Source organism: Phaseolus vulgaris, chromosome 3, assembly GCF_000499845.2.
Source record: "Phaseolus vulgaris cultivar G19833 chromosome 3, P. vulgaris v2.0, whole genome shotgun sequence".
Taxonomy (NCBI): Eukaryota; Viridiplantae; Streptophyta; class Magnoliopsida; order Fabales; family Fabaceae; genus Phaseolus; species Phaseolus vulgaris.
The window spans coordinates 27,188,802-27,210,932 of NC_023757.2; the positions used below are offsets into that span (position 1 = coordinate 27,188,802).

General features: G+C 32.1%; 2 protein-coding genes across 2 annotated transcripts; one reads left to right on the forward strand and one right to left on the reverse strand.

The window, feature by feature from the left end:
* The first annotated feature begins 10,171 nt into the window (after positions 1-10,171).
* On the forward strand, positions 10,172-12,139 carry LOC137839468 (uncharacterized). Its single transcript, XM_068648583.1, has 6 exons — positions 10,172-10,209; positions 10,317-10,402; positions 10,517-10,651; positions 10,830-10,954; positions 11,736-11,820; positions 11,964-12,139. The coding sequence occupies exons 1-6, from the start codon at positions 10,172-10,174 to the stop codon at positions 12,137-12,139; spliced, it is 645 nt and encodes a 214-aa protein (XP_068504684.1).
* An 8,529-nt stretch (positions 12,140-20,668) lies between these two features.
* Positions 20,669-21,806, reverse strand: LOC137806967 (RING-H2 finger protein ATL2-like). The gene has a single exon (XM_068607370.1). The coding sequence runs from the start codon at positions 21,659-21,661 to the stop codon at positions 20,918-20,920; it is 744 nt and encodes a 247-aa protein (XP_068463471.1). The 5' UTR covers positions 21,662-21,806; the 3' UTR covers positions 20,669-20,917.
* Between the last annotated feature and the right edge of the window lie 325 nt (positions 21,807-22,131).

The following is a 22,131-nucleotide window of genomic DNA, read 5'->3' on the forward strand; positions in this document are numbered from 1 at the left end:
ACTTACACCTTCATTCATAAAACATAAATTTCTATTTTATTCTAATTTTCATAAATTCACACAGTATGCAAAATAAAAACAATATTCAATTACCCTTCCGGATAGTGTAATCCATAAGTAAATAGTACCTTCCAGATTAGATAATCCGTAATGCATTTCACAACTTCAAAGTGACTTCTGGATTGTTTAATCCATAAGTCAAATTAAAACAGCAAATTGCATTCTGGATTACATAATCCATAAGTCATATTTAAAGTTCTAAAATGACTTCCAGATTACGTAATTTGTAGTTCATTTTGTACCGGATTACACAATCCAGAAAAGTGAGTATGTTTGTTCCGGATCCGGTTTACCCCCGGTTTAACTAATCCGGAACACTTTAATGTTGTCTTACGGATTGTAAAAACATTCCAGTGATCTAGCGGATTAACCCAATCCGAAGAAATAAGTGTTTAAAGCACGAAGACTTACCTACGAACGGAGAATACGAACCGTGAAGACCACCCACCACAACAACAACACCACCACCACGGTTACCACCACAAGCACCACTATCACCACCGGCAAGCACCAAGCACCAAACACCAAGGACCAAACACCTTCGTTTTCACTATGCGTAGAAAGGTAAAATAAATTTTCTATTTTTATCTTTTTTTTTTACTGAAGGACAAATTTAGAATTTTAAAAGTATATGGAGGTGGCTGAAGAAGGGATGGAGATGCAGGAAGAAGCACTCCTCATTTTTTCTTACTATTAACCCGCACGACCCACTGCCAACCCTAAGGAAGTAAAAAATGTGGAAACACAATACTAACAAAGGTTTAGTGTGAAAACAATTTCTCAGATATATCCTTAATGGAAAACATAAACATTTTTTCCAAGTTGGTTTAAGATGTCTTGTTATTTTCAGTTTTTATCAAGTATCCCTAATACACGGGTTAATTTAAAATCCTAAGATCTTCATCTTATAATTTATTTTATTAAAGTATACTGGAAAAGATATTAAATTTAAAATTGTGCCTTAAAAACCCTAAACAATGTCAAATATTTTTGTTTTTAATTTAATTGCGTAAATCTTATAAAAATTATTAAAAGAAAACCTGAAATAATATAACAGAATTCATTTAAAATAAAATAAAACTTCACGATAAAATATCTATATTGAAAATGTTATCATATTATAGTTAAGAATGTAGGGAGAGCTTCACACTTGTTGAGTCGGACTATAATGATGCCAATTACAAAATACTTTAAAGATTGCGTGTTGGTCCGTTAGATTTAATTGAAAACATAGGTTTCGTGTAATATTTAACTAAATTATATGTGAACTAGTTTAACGCGTCTCATATAATTTCCAATCCAGATATTTTGGTGATAGTTATCTCTCTTGGCACCACGCAAAAATATTGTAATACTAAAGTCAGAAAATAATTATTAGAAAAATGCTTTCATATAAATAGTAGTATATTTATTAAATGATACATTAATACCTTTTTATATAGGCCTTTTAGTTCATTATTTTATGTAAATATTTCAAACTTTTAATATAAAAAGGTTTTTAAACAAGCTAATAACTCAAACTACACTTTCAAAAAAGTCAAGTCAAGGCTAAAAAATAAATCTACAAAAATCACAATTTATTGGTTTTGAGCTTTGAATTTATGAGACAGGTTTAAGTCTATTTTAAGCAAACATTTGTCAATCTAGCCTAAACATTGATGATGCCTTCTTTGAGAATTTTTTTTTCATATGTTTGAGTTAGATTCCGTAAGGTTCCAAGTTTCTTCTGCACAATATTTTCTAGAATTATTTTTAATGTGAATGAAAAATTCATTCAAAGTTTAAAGCCATACAAACAAAATCCTCCTTCATAGGAAAATAAAACCAGTAAAATTGCTCACTTTACTTGGGAAGATATTTGACAGGTATAACAAAGTTAACTCCCAAATAAAATAAGTAAAAAAAAAACACTTTTAGTTTACGTAATTGTACAAATAATTATAAAACTTTTGAATTTGACTGATTCTTCAATTCACTTTAGAGGATCTTAGAACTGTATCAAGACTTTCATTTCTCTTCTGCATCACACGTTATCGGCCCCACCAATTTTTTTAATTAAAGATAATGTTTTCCCACTCACTTGATTATACGAATTAATAAGAAAAAGAGAGTCATCAAAATATAAATAATATAAGAATATATGAATACGAAAAAAAAAATCAGAATTGCTAATCATTATTTTTACTGTGTCAACAACGTGGTTAACTAGCAAATCTATTGTATTTAAAATAACATAATTTATATTTAAAATAATTAATAGTTATAGTATTATTGCGAATATTCTTTAAAATACCACTCCATCCGTATAATCATCATATTATTGATTTTTTTTTACTTTTATTCTTTATTTTCATTATTTCTTTATTTTTAATAAATGTTAGAAAATTATGTAAATTAATGTAATTTATATGGAATATCTGGGTTTGAATATAATTTAATAAAATAAAAGGCACTTATATATATATATATATTATATGATACCTAATGAAAATCTAATGTAATGGAGATTGGGAAAGAATAAAAATGGGTTTTGTTGTTTTTCTCGGTGAACCATCAAGGAAGAACATGAAAAAGAAAGGAATTGCAAGAGATAAATTAAGAAAAGGAGATTAAAGAAACTGCTCATGTGGGGACTCTCATGAATATAGGTGTGTGTGTGATAACTACTTCAGTTTTAGATATTCACAAGCATGAATCTTTGAGTAATGTTGAAGAGAGGTTTAATCTTAGGATTACATATGTGATGCATCCATCTAAGAAGCCGAAAATAATGACAGTTTCTCTTCAATTTCACATTAAAAAAAATGCATTTTTTTAATTAGACCCATATTTGTAAATAAATCCATAAAGAACCTCTAGGTCTTCATCCTCCTTATTATGTGGTTGTGTGTGGCTGGGGGCTCTGCCACCATCCCTTCCTTTAGAGGATTTGTCATCAGATCTACAGGGTTGATCTTGAACAACAACCTTATTCCTACTTTGAAATTATGTTCGCCCTCCAGAATCAAATGACCATTTGTTGGAGTCATTAAACAAACCAAATGAGTTAGTTTCAGCAGTTGTATAAAAATCAGTCTTATTAAGTTGTCATTCCTCTTGTTTTTCTATTTCTTTTGGCAACTTTTCACAAGATTTCATTAGAGAGGAGTACATAATTTTCTTTTCTAAGTTTTTCGTCCCTTGTTCTAGATTTTTATTATATACGAAGATATCATCAAAATAAACTACTACATATTTACCTATGCATTCCCTAAGGACATGATTCATAAGCCTTATGAAAGTGTTAAATGCATTAGTGAGTCCAAAAGGCATCACTAAACACTCATATAGTCCAAACTTGGTCTTAAAAGCAGTTTTCCACTCATCACCTTCTTTGATTCTTATTTGGTGATATCCGCTTTTGAGATCAATATTGGATAATATAGTGGACCCATGCAATCCATCAAGCATATCATCAAGTTTAGGAATTGGATGCCTATATTTGATGGTGATATTATTGATGACTCTACAATCACAACATATTCTCCACTTACCATCTTTCTTGGGCACCAACAAAACAGGTACAACACAAGAACTTAGACTCTTTTGAATTCAGCCCTTCTCCAACAATTCCTGAACTTGGGATTCTATCTCCTTAGTCTCTTCAGGATTAGTTCTGTAAGTCGGTCTATTTGGTAGACTAGCTCCCGGAGCTAAATCTATTTGATGTTTTATACCTCTAAAAGGTAGAAGTCCAATTGGTCCTTCTTTAGGGAATACATCATCAAATTCTTTTATAAGGCTTTTGACCTTAAGAGGTAGAACATTAGTTTCAGAAAGTGTGGCAGTGCATGTAAGTGCACATTTACAAAGAAGGAGGCTTGAATGCTAGATAAAAGTATTTTCTTAACTTCATTTTTTTCCAAATTTTTATTCTATCTAATGACCTTGTGGGAAGGATCATTCTTCTCCCGCGCCTCAGCATTGTCCTTAAGACTTTCACTTGATTTTTAACTTCTTTTTTCTCATTTTCTCTTTTTAGTTTCATTTGTACTTGGTCATTTACCACTTATGAAGGTATTAAAGCATAGAGTACAGAAAAATTTCCCTGTGGGTAAAAGTTATCTCGTTGGTAAGACCATCATGGGTAGTTTTCTTGTCAAATTGTCATGGTTTTCCCATTAAGATATGGTCGACTTCCATGGGTACTACATCACATAAAACATCATCTTTGTAATTCCCCACAGAAAGACTGACTTTTACCCGTTTATCTACAGTTAAGTCATCATCTTCATTCAACCATTGAAGTTTATAAGGTTTTGGGTGGGTTATAGCTTGTAGATCAAGCTTTTCAACGAATCTAGTGCTATAACAATTGCAGCAAGATCCACTATCCACAATGAGAGAACAAGTATTCCCTAAACCCTAAACTTTACATCTTGTATGAAAGATGTTCTCTCTTTGTGTCTCATGTTTCATGATAGGTTGATTGTTGAGGATTCTTCTAATCATCAATAATTCCCCCTCACATGGATATGCTCCCTCACTTTTCTCTTTTTTCTCTTTCCCGTTAGACTCATCATCTTGGCTACTATATTCACCCTCCCTCTTAAGATCATGGTTCTCCTATTTGGGCATTGGGATGTTGTGTGGCCTCTACCAAGACATTTAAAACATTGTATGTCTCTACTACTGGTTTATGGGGCAGACACATCCTTTCCTAGACTTTTGGAATTTTCTGTAGATTTATCTTTTGAAAAACTTTCCTCCCTTTCCTTTTTGTACTCCTTCTTGGGATAGGAGCTAGAGTAAGAACTCTCTTTACGAGTTGACCCTTTTCTCAAAATTTGTTGCTCAACTTTTATGCAAAGTTAGATCGAGTCATCCAAGGACCTATAGGGCAAGAGTTCCACTCTATCTCTTATCTCAAGATTGAGACCACTAAGGAACCTAGATATGGTAGTGGTTTCTTCCTCCCTAATAGAGGCTTTCATCATGTAGAGCTCCATTTTTTTCCTATACTCCTCTACACTCATACTCTTTTGTTGGAGTCTTTGGAGCTTGTCCATCAATTACCTATTGTAGTAAGAAGGAATATGGCGGCGTCTCAAGGCTCCCCTAAGGTTATTCCAATATTCTATGAGAGGGTCCTTGTAGAACACATTTCTCTCCCTAGGGTTGTCCACCAATACATGACATTTAATTGAAAGCTAAAAGTTGCTAAGGGTACCTTCCTTTCCTCATTAACATGATGGCAAGCAAAAAGTTGTTCTACTTTCATTTCCCAATCTAGGTAAGTTTCAACATTTTCCTTCCCATAAAAATAAGGTAGGTCTACCCTAGTCTCTTTTGGTTGGCTTTCTCATCTAGTTCTTATAGGTGGAGGTTGATAATATTCATTAATTCTAAGACTTTCTTCCTCTGCATGGGAATCACTCGACCTAAAACTAGATACATGTGATGCATGTTCTTTTTTAACTTTTTAATGTATTCATCCTTTTCTCTAACAATTTTCAATTCTTCTTCTAAAATTGCAATATGGACATCTCTTTCTTTCTTTTCTTCTAAAACTTGAGCCTCATGTTGCAATTGTCTTAATGATAGTGATTGAAAATCTCTAGCCAATTATTTCAAAAGAGATTTTGTAGAGTTCCCATCACTTTCACTATGACTAGAAGAATGCTTAGACATGTTTAGAGTTATCTGTTAAAAGCATGATGTGAGTTGATTTTAGGATTGCCCGTTTTAATTGGCTGCTCTTGTTTATGATTTTTGATTTAGCAATTTAAGGTGAGAACCATAAGAAGATTCCCACTGGACACGAACTTAACCAAGTGGTTAAGTAATTGTGAAGGTTCACTTCAGAAGGGCAAAGAGAAAAAACATAGATATATGGTGTGGATGATGCAAAGAGGGGCGGAAAATAAAGACAACAAGATGAAGAGGACCAACAATTAAAAGGCAATTATAAATATAGATGAAGGAAGTGAATGGAAGGCGTTAAAATAAAGTAAAAGGAGGAAGAGATGAAGAGAGCTTATGGGGAGAAAGGAAGTCACGCCACTTGGAGCAGAGGGTCTCCAAGATGAGTGATGCAAGAGCCGCCACTTGAGATATTAACCACCCAAGATAAGACCCAGAGCAACCACTTGGGATATTACCTACCCAAGATAAGACTCAAATAACTCAGAGTACTCAGGCTCACAAATTCACTCCAGCAGAGTTTCTTTACTTCAAATTTCAATGTGAAGATACATGAAGCAAAACACCCTATTTATAGGAAGGGGTGCCTTGGTGGGCAAGATGGGTGAAGGGTTGAAATGGCAAGGGAGAGGGGCTGCCTAAGGTGTTGACCATGGTCAAAACTGCACCTTTAGGCATAGCTTCTAGAAGGTAAGTTAAAAACCCTAATTCTAGGTGTTTTGTCTTGAAAAAAGTGGGCTTGGTGCAAGCCCATTTCACTAAGTACACTCCCTTTTATGCTATGTGAACCTACTTTAGCTTACTTTGCTATTTGGACCCCAAAAGTGAGCCCAAATTATTTACAAACATGTTTTTGTCTTTTAAAAAGACCAGAAGAAAGAACAGTTGATGTTCTGGTCTATGCCAAGTTCTTCTTCTAGTAAGGTTCGTTTGATATATGGTGGGGCCTTGACTTGATTGCTGAGATGACTGCTCATTGTGAATTGTCTCTTGAGTCCTTGTTCATCTTCTTGGCTACTTGGATTGTATCAAAGTAATTCCAAAGAGAAAAATAGGTGGAGTGAAGTAGGTAATTTCCCAAAAAAGGGAGGTGGATCACTACAATCTCTTAAGTACCAAGCTTTTCCTTGCCAGATGCTATCCCACAACACTTTCACAAATCTTTCTCTAAGAAATTTACTTAGGGCATAATCAAAGATGAAAACAAAATTTTATGCAAGAAATATGCAAAACAATAAAAACAATTAAAAGAAATTGCAAACTAGAAAGCTTGAAAACTAGGTGAATTCCTAAGTGAGGCTTCTTGGCACTTTGAACCTTGAAGACACACTCACCGAACTATAAGCGAAATTAGTCCACTAATTAAACAATGTTTTTCAAATAACGACTCAAAGAAATACAATGAACAATTAGGGTAAAAAAATTTATGTGATAAAATTAAATGTGTATTCTATGCACTCCACCACTTATAGCTCCTTTTGTATTTTGTGTATATTTTTGTGTGAGGTTGTTGTTGTCCCTTGCTTTGCCTCTTTAGGATATTCAACCTAACATACTCGATTTTACCTCTTTATCAATGTGGCTTGCACAAAAAAAAACCAGCTCCACAACTCACTAAAGCAAATTAGGTCACTTCCACCAAGAGAGGTCAAACAATTTGAAAGCAATAAAACTAAAATTTAAAAATAAGGACTAGTTCAAATGGAGTTAGTAATTGACATGACTTGAAATATTTTTCCAGAAATTAACAAGCAAAAAATTAAGGCTCGCAAGAAAAGGTAGCACAAAAATTGAATCCTAGAGAATGGAACTAGAATAGATGAAGAAAACAAAAATTGCACTACAAAATTTTTGTATAAACATTTTTCTCAACTTGCAAAATTTATATGGACAGATTACTTCACATTAAGACTTGAAATTTGAACCACAACAACTTCAATGTTTAAGCTCAATATTGGCGCTGAAATTTTACAAAAATAGTATGCCAAATTATTTCAATAATTTTTTAAAATTTGCTGCCAATTCAAATTTTCCAAAGTCAAATTTTTTTACACTCTGTCTTTTTTTCATTTGTCATTTTTTTTTTCTATTTTGAATTTTGATGTACTTATTTTTTTCGGTTTTTCTAAACACATCATTGTACTCAAATCCATAATTTTCAAATTTTTTCACCAACACAATTAATTGTAATAAACGTTTCCAGCCAACACAGGAATTGTAAATCAGAGGAATCCTAAACTGGATTTTAAAAACATAAGTGAAAACTTCAAAAACATAATGGAATTAAGTGGAATTTGAACTTGTATGAAACTAACAACAAGTATGAACTCAAATCTGGAAAAATAAAAATGCACCAATGCTCAAATTCAGAATAGAAATTGTACTCAAATTATATCAAACAACCAAAATTAACAACACAAGTACTACAAAGAATTGATGACAATTTGGATGAACATGACTTAGACAATACTTGAATAGATTCGAAGATTAAAATGACTTAACCACATTAATTTGCACCAACTGAAATCACAAGAAGACTCAAATAAAATCAAAGACAAAAAAACTTACTTAGAATTTGAACAAAATAAACCATACAGCACTTTCAAAACAACATCATGAACTAAAATTGAAATTAAAAGCAACAAGAAAATTTAGAATTATGATGGACAACACGAAATTAAAAATAACACACAAAAATTAAAAGAAGAGAAGGCACTTATATCTTGAAGAACCCAAGCTCTAGATATCAAATGATAGTGCGTACCTTTATTCTGAATTGATTTCATGAATTTTTTGAGAGGATTGGTGGAAGCTTGATGGAAGAAATGGAACAAGGATGGCTCCAATAGAGTTATGGATTCCTTGATGGTGCATGAGAAGTAGGGAGGGTGATTGGTTGGGCCATATCACTTGGAGAGGTGAAGAAGAAGACCAAAGGGTCTAACCTAAAGAGGTTTAGACAAAAGAGTGCAAAAACTAGCAACTTGGCAGCATAGCACTCATAAAATTGATCTTATTAATTCATGAGCCAAGCACCTCAATTTATAGGAGATAGGACTGAACATTTTGGAGCCAAAATATGAAAATTCAAAATAAAACTCTCCAATGAGAAGGTGTCATGTGGACTCATGCTTTCCATATTTAGCTCACACCTTCCATGCTAAATCCTCTCCACTCCTAGGTTGCCATGTGGACGTCCGTGTGCTCCATGTCAAAGTAATTTTCGTTCTCCAATATACCCTGGACATTTTAGGGTTACATTGAGCTCAAAGAAGTCCAATTGTTACCCTAACTAATCACTTTTAACCCTAACTAGACTTATTTTACTATTGGCCCAAATACAAGCCCAAAAATATATGCTACTTAACCCAAATATTTGGTCCAATTATTTTACGCTACTAGGCCCAATACATGGTCCATAAAATCCTAATAAACTTTATACAATTTATTTAAGCTGAAATTTGGCCTAAAAAATCTACAAGAAAAATTAGCTTTAGTGATATAAATATTCATTGCTAAATATTATAAATATGTCACTATTAATATCTTGTGACAATAATTAAATTGTCACTAGTACTCTTGTCACTATTATACTTGTTACAATAATTTTAAATGTCACTAAAACTAAATTCTATTGTGATAAAATTATTTATCACTAATAATTTTATGTAATAGTGACAATATTACAATATCACAAATATATAAGACAATAGTGATACATTAGTTGTCAATAGTAGTGTATCCTATGTGATAGCAAGAAAAAATTAATTTTCTTGTGTTCTTCTAACCAGAGCTCTAATTTATGTTTTGATGAGTTAGAGGTCTTCTTGGATATGTTTATACATGCCTTCATCCTATATTTGTCCTCTTGATAGGGCCTACCAAAATAAACAAAAGCCCAATTAGACCCATATTTGCAAATAAATCCATAAACAACCTCTAGGTCTTCATCCTCCTCATTATGTGGTTGTGTGTGGCTGGGAGCTCTACCATCGGAAAGATTAGTAAAGAATGAAATACTTCCAAATTTAAATTTTACTGATCTGAAGGTATGAGTGGATTGTATTAAAGGCAAACAAACAAAACACAAAATTAAAGGAGCCACAAGAATTACTCAACTCTTGAAATTATACACACTGATATATGTGGACTTTTTTATGCAAATTCTTTCAATAAAGAAAGGTATTTTATCACCTTTATTGATTATTTTTCACGTTATGGTTATGTGTATTTACTGCATGAAAAATCTCAAGCAGTGAATGCCTTGGAAGTTTATATAAATGAAGTGGAAAAACAATTAGACCGAAAGGTGAAAATCGTCAAGTCAGATAGAGATTGTGAATATTATGGAAAGTATGATGAAAGTGGACAACACCTTGGTTCATTTGCTAAGTTCCTTGAGAAACATGGTATTTGTGCTCAATACACAATGTCAGGTACACCACAACAAAATGGTGTGTCTGAAAGGCATAATCAAACCTTAATGGATATGGTTAAGAGTATGCTAAGTAATTCATCTTTACATGGTCATTATGGATGTATGCTTTAAAAATTGTCATGTATCTATTGAACAGGGTTCCTAGTAAGGCAGTTCAAAAGACACTTTTTGAATTGTGGACAGGTAGGAAACCTAGTTTGAGACACTTGCATGTTTGGGGATGTAAGGAAAAAAATTAGAATATACAATACGCAAGAAAAGAAATTGGATGCAAGAACAATCAGTGAATATTTCATTCATTATCCAGCAAATTCAAAAAGGTATATGTTTTACTAGGTAGTACAAGAATTGTTAAAACTAAAAATGCACGGTTCTTTGAAAATGGTGAAACTAGTAGGAGTGAAGCTTCACAAAATGTGGAGATTAAGGAAGTTAGAGTACAAATTCCTTTAACTAGTACCTCTACTTCAAGTATTTTTGTTCCTAATGTATTTGAACCACTCAACGATGAAGAAAAACAACAAATTAATGATCATGAGGTTAACAATGAACCTGTAGTAGAACGAACAACCACAAGAAATAATACTAAGAAGATCTCAAAGAGAAAGAAAGTCTTCTATTTTGAATGATTATGTGGTTTATCTACAAGAGTCAGAAAATGATTTAGGCATTGATAATGACCCAGTTTCATTTTTAGAAGCCATCAATGGTGATAATTCTAATAAGTGGTTAGATGCCATGAAAGATGAGCTTAAATCAATGGCACACAATGATGTATAAGACCTTATGGAATTGCCATAAGGATGTAAGAGAGTTGGGTGTAAATGCATCGTTAAGACTAAACGTGATTCTCACAACAATATTGAACGCTATAAGGCTCGACTCGTTGCCAAAGGTTTTACTCAAAATGATGATATTGATTATAAGGAAACAATTTCACTTTCTTATAAGAAAGATTCCTTTAGAATTATCGTGGCATTAGTAACTTATTATGATCTTGAGTTGCATCAGATGGATCTTAAACTTCGTTTTTGAATGGGAATTTAGAAGAGGATGTTTATATGAACCAACCAGTGGGGTTCATTGAAAAAGGAAATGAACACACGGTGTGTACACTTAGGAAATCAATATACGGGCTTAAACAGGCTTCCAGACAATGGTATCTTAAGTTCAATATACTATTGTGTCCTTTGAATTTAAACAACACATTGTTGATCGATGTATATATCTGAAGGCCAGTGTGAGCAAGTTTATATTTCTTATTCTAGATGATATCTTACTTGCAACTAATGATTTTGGTCTATTAAGAGAGACTAATAAGTTTCTCTCTAAAAACTTTGAAATGAAAGATATTGGTGATGCATACTATGTGATAGGAATAGAAATATTTTGTAATAGATCACAAGAATTGTTAGGCTTGTCTTAGAAAGCATATATTAATAAAGTTTAAGAGAGATTCAGAATGGATAAATGTTTAGTGTCTCCTGTTCCAATACAAAAAGGAAACAAATTTAGTCTCATGCAATATCTAAAGAATGATTTGGAATGAAAACAGATGAATAATATCCCTTATGCATTTGTTGTTGTGAGTTTGGTATATGCTCAAACATGTACAAGACCATATATTAGATTTGCAGTTGGTATGCTTGGTAGATACTAGAGTGATCCAGGATTGGATAATTGGAAAACTGCAAAGAAAGTTTTAAGATATACTTACAAGGGACAAAGAATCACATGCTTGCGTATAGGAAATCAGATCATCTTGAGGTGATTGGATATACAGATTCAGATTTTGCTCGTTGTATGGAAACAAGAAAGTCCACATTTGGTTATGTGTATCTTTTAGCCGGAGGAGCGATTTCATGGAAAAGTGTGAAGCAGTTAGTCATTGTTGCATCCACCATGGAAGTTGAATTTGTGGCATGCTTTGTAGCCACAATTCAAGCTAATTGGTTGTAGAATTTTATTTCAGGACTTTGAATTTTTGACAGTAGTGCCAAGTCGCTGAGAATTTATTGTGATAATTCTACCGTTGTCTTCTTTTCTAAAAACGACAAGTATTCGAAAAGTGTTAAACATATGGAATTGAAATACTTTGTCTTTAAAGAGGAAGTTCAGAAACATAGAGTGTTAATAAAACACATTAGCATTGATCTTATGATTGTTGACCCTTTAACAAAAGGGTTACCACCCAAAACATTTACTGGTCATGTTGAGAATATGAGAATTATTCCTACTAGTGAATGATGAATGTTATTATTAATGCTTATTTGACACTCTGAGTTCATTGATATATAAAAGTTTCTGAAATCTATGTTTTCTACTTTATGTATATACATGCAACTTATGGTGTGGAAACAAATTATGTTATTGTTGATGAAAATGACATTATGTTTGAACCCATTATGGACTTCTTGTTATAAATTCATATTACGAAGAAAGGATGATATAGTAGTACATGGAAGGAAATGTGTTGATTAAATGACATGTAACTGTCATGATTCTTATTATTTATGTATCCTTGTTTTTTATTGATGATAGAACCAATTTGCATAAGGTCTTTCAATGCGCATTATGATTTATGTAATTATTAAATCATGAAAGTATTATAGCTAATATGAGTCAAGTGGGAGAATGTTAGAAAATTATGTAAATTAATGTGACTCATATGAAATATTTGGGTCTGAATATAATATAATAAAATAAAAGGTTCATTGGTTAATGTGAGAAGTCATATATATATATATATATATATATATATATTGTATGATAAACCTAATCTGATGGAGATTGGGAAATAATAGAAACGGGTTTTGTCTCTACAAAGGAAGTTGTTCACGGTTAACCATCAAGAAAAAACATGAAAAGAAATTAATTGAAAAGATAGATTGAGAAAAGAAGATTAAAGAAACTACTCACAAAGGGACTTTCATGGATCAAGGTATGATGTGTGAGAATCATAATTGAAAGATCCTTATGATGTACATAATTGTATGCATTATGTATGGGTTAGTTTACACCAATATCTTAAAATTATTGATGGAACTAGTCATAGGTAAAAAAGGTCAATTCAGTTTGTTTTGGCCGACTTGTTACTAGCCCGCCAAGATTTACATGTTCAAATTGGTAACCTGCCTCATTATAGGATGAGAGTTGATGAACTGTTGGTTGGTCGATCACTTTTTTTTCAATTATTTTTTTTGTTTTAAATTTATTTATTTTGTTTGTAGTCATTAGTATCACTTATTCGAGAATAAAAATATAAGAAAGAACAATAAAATTGAATCAAACTTTAATATTTTAATCAACAAGGTTTAATGTCTAACAAAATAAAGTAAATATCAACATTACTTAAATAAATCAAATAATGTATAGAGAAACTAATGTAAATAAAGTTCTATATCAAACTTTGATCACCACCAATCTTAATTTTAAGAGTGCCAAAATTAAAGAAGACGAGCAAATAAGTCAATAAAGGTTAGCAAAGTCAAAAGATTAACCCATCCCAAAATAATAAAAAATGAATGATTCAATTACCTATTACTAACATTACAGAAAAAAAAAACTGTAAAAATACTTTTATGAGAGGGTTTTGACGGACCCACTGAACTCGATCCACTTTATCATTTCTGATCAAACATGTTAAATAAATAATTATTACATTAGTTTAATTTAACGATAGACATAAAAAAAATCATGTAAAAATTAACAATCCACTTAATAAAACATATTTTACCAATAAAAAATGAAAAAAAAAGTTAGTTCCAAAGAAAAGTTAACAACTTATCATTAGCTGGATTGATCCATGTGTGATGTGTGACACATTTAGGATTAGCTGGATTGATCCAATTGTGATGTGTGACACATTTAGGGTTTGTTTTGCTTGTTTTTTTGACACGCTTTGCACTGTTATAATTTACAACTATCAGACGCCCCACACGTAAGGGAAATAAATTATGGGTCCGAAGTCTAAACTTCAGCGACGAATCTTCCTCTGCCATACAACTTAGGAAGAAGAAGAGGCAACAAGTTTGAATGACTGAGTGGTCACACTAAACCCAACCTCACGCAACACTCTCTTCCCCACACGCTTTACTCTGTACTCATATATCGGCGTTCAGGTTTAGGAGATCATTCTCACATTAAAATTCTAATTATCATTAATCAAAACACATTTCACATTTTTATAGTTTTAATTTATTTTATTCGATTAAAATTTATATATTCTTACAACTTTTATTAATCTGTATGTTAATTTTAAGTTGAACATTTTTATAATTTATTTAGTTTTACGTACCTCTTTTCAAATTTGATTTATTGTTCAAGAGATTTAAATTTAAAATTTTAAAAATTGAAATAATCCGTTCAAAAGAGAATGAACAGGGGGTGCGATAAGCTTAGAAATTATAAAAGAATGAAATGTTATGCATAAGTTTCTATTTGGATTGAGGAGTGGAAGTGTGAGGATTTGAAAAAGTAGATGTGTGACGATTTAAGAGGAAAATGTGAATAAAATAAGTGTGTTTGAATGTAAGCACGTTAGAGTAAATTTGTGAGGAAAATTTAGTGAAATTTATGAGTAAGGTGATGATGATTGTGAAAATATTTTTATTTTTCTAAAGATGTAAAATGTAAGATTACAAATTTACCTTTGTCTTTAAAAAATAGAATAATCAAATATTAAGTATTTTTTTTGTCTAAATTTAGATTAATTAAAATTATTAGGAGTATAATTCGATATAGTTGAATAATTAATTTTGGACTGTTATCATTTTCGTTTGTGTGACATACTCTCTACGTAGTGAATTGAGAGTTATCGACTAGTACAAAATTTGAAAACAACGACCATTTATTTAGTGCGGCTTTGCGTTTAAACGCATTTGTAAAAAACGCGGTGACATTTTTGTAATTAAAATGATTTACAAATGCGGTTCTAGGGTAAGACCGCATTTGTAAATCAATTTTACCCTAAAAATAGAAGCGCGCCACTAGTTTTCACTTTCACTTTCGTCTTCTCCGCTCTTCGTTTCAACGTTCTCAGCTCTCTCCGCTTTGCATTGTAAGTTTCAGCTCTCTCTGCTTCAACGTTTGTTTTCGTTTTCGTTTTTGTCATTGTCATTATTCACTTCCTTGGCATTGTCATTTCGTTTCCTTACTCGTTTTCTGCATATAGGTGGTTACTGTTCTATTGGGTTCGCTGGTTTTTTCTGCTCCGCCACCGCCACTGCTTCCGCCACCGCCTTCGCCTACGCCTTCGTCTTCGTCTCCGATCACCATCAACCTAAAGGTTGGTGTTGTATTTATTTAATATTTTGAATTTATATTTAAAATTTTGAATTCATATTTAATATTTTGAATTTTTATTTTTCTGTATTATAATATATATTTAATTAATAACTAATACAACTTGGAATGTATAATTAATAACTAATAATTTATATATTTGTGTGTATTTTGAATTTTTGTATTATATAATTTCTATTTTCTTAAATTTATATTATATATAAATTCTATTTTTGTTTTTTATTTTTTATCTTTAATTTTGATTTAGTAATTTTTTATTTTTTATCTTTAAATTTTATTTAATAATTTTTTATTTTTTATCTTTAATTTTTATTTAATAATTTTTTTTATAGTATATATAATAAATAACAAATAACTAGAATATGAGCATACAACACTAATTCTGCATGTAATTATTTTAATTTTAGAAGTGACATATTTAGTTAGTTGTTAATTACATTTTAATAAAAGTTTTATGTTATGTTAGTTATTGTTACTTTTAGAATAGAAATATCGTGTTTGGATTGAGTCCGGGGGTGTTCGACCCTCGGCAAATGTGTGAGATTGAAGAGAATACTAATTATTAGAAAATCCTAATTATATTCCAGAATATATAATGGATCGAAGTTGGATTAATGTTGTTCGTATAAGTGATGAGTACGAAAGGGGACTAGAGGAATTTATACAATTTGCGCAGCGTAACGCGATTATTAGTGGTCATGATGGAGCAAAGATCAGGTGTCCGTGCGTTAACTGTTTGAATGGAAGGATACTGGATGTGAATATCATGAGGGAACACCTGCTATGTGATGGGTTTCTTCGATCTTATACAACTTGGACATGGCATGGTGAATTATTAAATTTACCACGTGTTTCCGTAACTGAAGAATATGTGGGTTCTACCATGGATGAAGCAGTACACGATGATGGAGATGATGATCGATTGGAGGACATGATTCGTGATGTGGGAGCTGAGTGTTTTGCAAAAGCGCATGGATATGAAAGTATGTCAAAGGATGCAGAGACTCCTTTGTATCCTGGATCAACTAACTTCACACGGTTGTCGGCGGTGTTAAGATTGATGAATTTGAAGGCAATAAACGGATGGACTGATAAAAGCTTCACGGAATTGCTCCAGCTGTTGAAGGATATGCTTCCAGAGGGAAATAGTCTACTAATCGTAATTACGAGGCAAAAAAGATTCTTTGTCCAATGAGTATGGAGTACAAAGTATGAGGTTGATAATTTCACTAGTCTAAACGATTTTGGATTATGGTGGTTGAAGATGCGTGCTCTTCTTGTTCAACAATGCCTCCTCGAAGCACTAGAAGGTGAATCCAGGCATGATGCATCCATGGCTCAAAAGGACAAAAAAATGTTATTAGATAAGGCTCATAGCACAATTGTTCTAAGCCTTGGTGATAGAGTGTTGAGGCAAGTCTCGAAGGAGAAAACTGCAACAGAACTATTGACAAAGCTTGAAAGCTTGTACATGACTAAGTCCTTGGTGTATATGAAGCAAGCGTTGTACTCATTTAAGATGAGTAGTGAAAAGGCAATTAACGAACAATTGAATGAATTCAACAAGTTGAGAAAATTGATGTGCAGATTGATGATTAGGATAAGCGTTGTTGTTATTGATGTGTTCATTACCCAAAACACATTATCACTTTAAGGAAATCTCGTTGTGTAGAAAAAAAGACCCTTTCTTTCTTTTTTTAGGAGGTTTAGGCTGTTTTGAGCTCTAAGGAGTTGAACGAGAAGTTTGAAATTATGACATCTAGTGTTGGAGGTCAAAGGGATAAACCGTTTACTAGTTATAACAGAGGAAGTAGATGGAGGTCAAAGTCGAGGTAGAATAATGGAGGGAATACATATTATATAAGATGTTACAATGTAAAAAGGAATGTCACACAAGAAAGTTTTGTCCTTAAAGGCAGAAGAAAGATGAAAATAATGATAGACTGTTTGGGTATGATACATGGTATGATGAACCATCTACATCTGGTGAAGTAGTTCCACTGGAAGATGGTTATAAATCATTAGAGATCCTCATGGTATCAAGTAATTTTGGTGATTGAGAGTGGATAATGGACTCTAGTGTTGATCAAGAGTGATCAAGTGCTTTGAAGAATTCAAATTGTGCTTTGAAGAATCCAAATCCTATGTGTTTGATGCAAGGCTGTGTTAGGGATCTGGGTAGTTATATTTGTAATCCACTCCTTTGTTGAATCTAAAGCTAATGTGTTTTAAATCCTTTTTGAAATAAAGTGTTTTTCCAACTAAGTGAAAAACAACCTGTTGTTTTGTCGAAACAACTGGTTGTTTTACTCTTAGGAGTTTTTAAAAAGGTTGAAAACTGTTTAAGTTTGGTTGACTTAACTGCCAAACCAAACAATCAGTTGTTTCGTGGTTTCAACCGATTGTTTCTTTGAAAATCCTAATAGAATTCTATTTTGATGGTTGAAAGTGCTTTAAATGATTTCCAACTGAATACGCTTCTTCATTAAATGTTTTGACCAATCTTTGGAAAATATAAATAATTTGTTTATGTTTTCAAACAAGCAAGAGAAACAGATTTGAGTTTTTCAGTTGTGAAAGAGTTGATTCAAGATTTGAACATTCATATCAAAGCTTTGGGTTTTCTAAGAGAGTGGAATAGGATTGCATTTGTATTGATTTCAGATTGTTCTGTAAACAAGTGTAATCTCTTCTCAACCTTTTGTATTTCTGGTGTTGTGTTGCCAAGGAGTGTTGTGTGCTCTTGAGGTGGTCAAGATCAATACTCTTGGTGTGTGATTTGCCAAAGTGAGTGTGTTTCTTGAAGGGTTCAAGGTCTACTTTGGTGGATTGTGTGTTGTAATCTGGTTTGATTACTTAGTGGATTACCCAGTGGTTTTCTGGGGACTGGATGTAGCTCTTGGTTTAAGAGCGAACCAGTATAAACTGTTGGTATATCTTTCTCTTACCCCTTAAACTCATTTAAATTTTGTTTTAAGTTTTACTGGTATAAACAACCGATTATTTTTTCTGTTGCTTTACTGTTTTATTGCTTTTGTTCTTGGCTAACCTGATTTTTGTTCTGGATTCATACAAAGAATTTTGTTAAACTTTAAAATGATTTCAAAAACCTCCCTTAAACAATTCAACCCCCCCTCTCCTCTCGTTTAAGGCCATATATTCTAACATCTAGATGTTCATTGCATATGACACCTAACTGTATGTGGTTCCAAGAGTTCACAAAACTTGAAAGAGGTTCAGTTCTCCTTAGTGACAATAAGGCCTATAAGATAACTGAAATTGGAACCATCAAGTTTCATCTGCATGATGAAACTGAGAGAGTGCTTGAGGAAGTTCGGATTTTACCTAACTTGATATCTCTCCTTGATAAGAAGGGACATGTGTTTAAAGGTGAGAAGGGAGTATTAAAAGCGTTGAGAGAATCGATGATACTGATGAAAAATATGAGGAAGAATGACTTGCATTGCTTTAGAAGGTGTTGTAATGTCTAACTCAACATCTATTGTTAAGCAAATCATTTTATCAAAAATTGAAATATGACCTAGAATGTTAAGTCATGTAAGCTAATTAAAAAAACTCAATTAAAAATAGATTTATGAATAACTTAATACTTCATTAAGTTAGTTAAAATAGAATAAATCATAGATAGAATAAATTTATTATTTTGTGAAAATAAATTATAGAATTAGTAAATTATAAAATATTAATAAGTGGTTTAGAATTGAAAAAACAACAAAAATAATAAAAAAATAATAATTAATATTATAAGTAAGTTATTTCAGAGTTTGTCATAAGTAAAAAACAATAAATTTGGATAAAACATAAAATAATTACACAAAAAATAAAATCTAGCATCGAATTAATTAGTCATGAAAAAGAAATTCGATGAATTTCGAAACTCAGTTCCTAATTATAATAACAATAATAACAAATAAATATAAATATGTCTAGAGAAGCTTGTCACACATCAAACAAAAAGTTTAATAATTCTAAAGCATTATTTTAAAGTCAAGATTCCTAATTATCAATATATATATATATATATATATATATATATATATATATATATATATATAAAAGCAATAATGCTACTTTATTTGATTGAAAAAGGAGTAAGTTTATTGTTTTATAATTTATCAAACTCATAAGTTAATTGAGATGTAACTAAATTTAATTTTTTTTTTACAACTTAACTCTTTTAGAGTCAAAATTCGAAAATGGGTATCAATATTATACATTGAACAAATAAGTGAAGAATCACATTTGATTCTTGGAGATTCACATATACCAAAATGGTAAGTTTAAGAGTAGGTTTGAAATATCATATCACTTGATAAATCATTAATTGAAAGAAAAAAAAATGTCATGAGTGTGAAAATCATACTCTGGCTTAGTAGGAATTGCAAGAAAAGAAAATAATGATTTAATTTATTTATTTTATATTTTTATGTTTTATTATTTCACTTGCTTGCATAAAAAAATTATTAGTGAATGAAGTACGTATGGTTTACCTAATTAATTTGATTTGGATTCTTCAATAGAATTTATACCATAAACTATAAATATGGATAGTTTATTTCAAAATTATAACTCAATGGTAAAATGAATTTAATTGTTTACTAAAGAATAGTAACAAAATATATTAGAAAAGATTACGAGATGTGAATGAAAAGAAAAGAAAAAAAACTATAAAGGTAGAAGAGGAAATATCATGACATTGTTTACTATAAATGTCCTATAATTTTCTACTTTTCTATTACATAATCTTTTATTTTTTCCAACTACTATATGTTTTAATAAAAATGAATGCTAATTGCACATTTTCAACTCTTTTGTGTTTTGTTGTCTTTCATTCCTATTTCTAACATATAATTATATATATTTATTAATATGTAACATTAACAAATGACAATTTTCTTTTTTATTCATAAATTCTTATCCTTTCTTTTTGAGTAACTTTTTTTTAAACTAAAATAACTACCTATAAAGAAAATACTTAGATTTTATTATTGCAATACATTTCCTCACAAAAAAAAATCATTTAATGGGAGATATTATACCTAATTATCATTAATTAATTTAATATGTTAATTTAAAATTAAATAAACCATAGTAATTCTTTATAATTACCATGTGAGTAAATGAATATCTTCCCTCGTAAAAAAATCTACTACTATGTTTAGATTAAAAAAATAAATGATTTTTCTTTTATTTAAATTAAAAGAAATAAAAAAAAGGCCTCAAAAAGAAAGAAAAAAATCTTTAACTATCACTATCACTATCACTAGTTACTGTATTTAGTTTCTACAAGATAAAAATATCACGTGACGTCATTACTCCCAGTCTGCAAACTCTGCGGCAGCTTAAAATTGTCTTCCATCTTCTATTCAATTCAGATTCCACCACCGCCACGTCACCTCCAATTTATTCTCATCAACAACTCACCGAGTCAGACTCTCCTCGTTCTGCATCTAACTCGGTCATGGAGCCGCACCCTCCCACCACACACCCCGAAACGCTTCCCTTCTTCTCTCTGCTCAGAATCCTCTTGAACGACACTATCCTACTCACCGGCGAACGAAATGACGACTCCGTCTCACGCCCCAAACTGTCGTTACGCAACGCAGAAGAAGAAGAACCAACTGGTATAGACCGGTTCCTCTCTTCCCCAACCGGCTCGGGTTCACACACAACAGCCACCTCAGATCGGGTTTCTTGGTCGGCAATGGCCTCGACAGGCGCCCTGCAGAGCGGACACGTGGTGTGGGACTGGAACCAGATGTCGATGCACTCAGTGTGGAAACTATGATTGCATTTGGGTAAGATCCGACCCGTTTCCCCGTTCTGAAACTCCGACAAACAAACCGCGCATTCCGATGGTTGGGTGGAAGCAGAGAAGGTGAAGACCGGGAGCGTGGAGATGACGGAGGGGTGGAGGCCACGTGAGGTGAGGGCAGTGCGGGCGGCGGGGTCGATGTAGAACACGAACTGCGGGCTGTTGCTTCTTCGGCGAAGTTGTTGCCGGCGGCGAGCTCGAACGAGGCTGCAACGGACGTAGACGTGGAGGCAAAGCATTATGATGATGACGACGAAGAGAGCGACTATGGCGGTTAGCATTATCTTGCCGCTGAGCTCGTAATCATTAGCTTCGATTTCCTTACCTTCCTCGTTTTCCATTTTGCCGTTGTGTGTCGGAGTAGAAGGTTTCTTTTATTGATTCCTTCGTTGTACTTGTAACTTTTATTTATCTTTAATTCTTGCTGCTACCTGTGATTACTTACTACCTGGTGCGGTTGACGCGTTTTTTTGGGAAATGACGCTTCTGCCATTTGCTGTTCTTGTGTTTATGATGTAATTTTGGTGATGTAGTGCGGTGGAAATTGTGTTGTTTTGGTACCGTTAAATATTAGATATAAATATATATATAATAATGAGTAAATTTATAGTTAAATAATATAAAAATAATATTATTGAAAGTTAATGTGATTGTATAAAAAAAAAGGATTGTGAATATATATTATTTTAATTTTTATTGATGTGGTGCTATTTATAAAACTGCATGTATCTACAGCTACTAGAAATTTCGTTCTACCACCATTCAACAATGGAATTTTGTTGTGACTGTGACTAATGCTGGTCAATGCTTA

Coding starts and splice junctions, on each gene's coding strand:
- LOC137839468 (XM_068648583.1), top strand. CDS start 10,172: ATGTCAGGTACACCACAACAAAATGGTGTGTCTGAAAG. Junction 10,955..11,735: donor AATCAATGGCACACAATGAT/GTATAAGACCTT, acceptor GAATGAAAACAG/ATGAATAATATCCCTTATGC. Junction 11,821..11,963: donor ATATATTAGATTTGCAGTTG/GTATGCTTGGTA, acceptor TTGGATATACAG/ATTCAGATTTTGCTCGTTGT.
- LOC137806967 (XM_068607370.1), bottom strand. CDS start 21,661: ATGGAAAACGAGGAAGGTAAGGAAATCGAAGCTAATGATTACGAGCTC.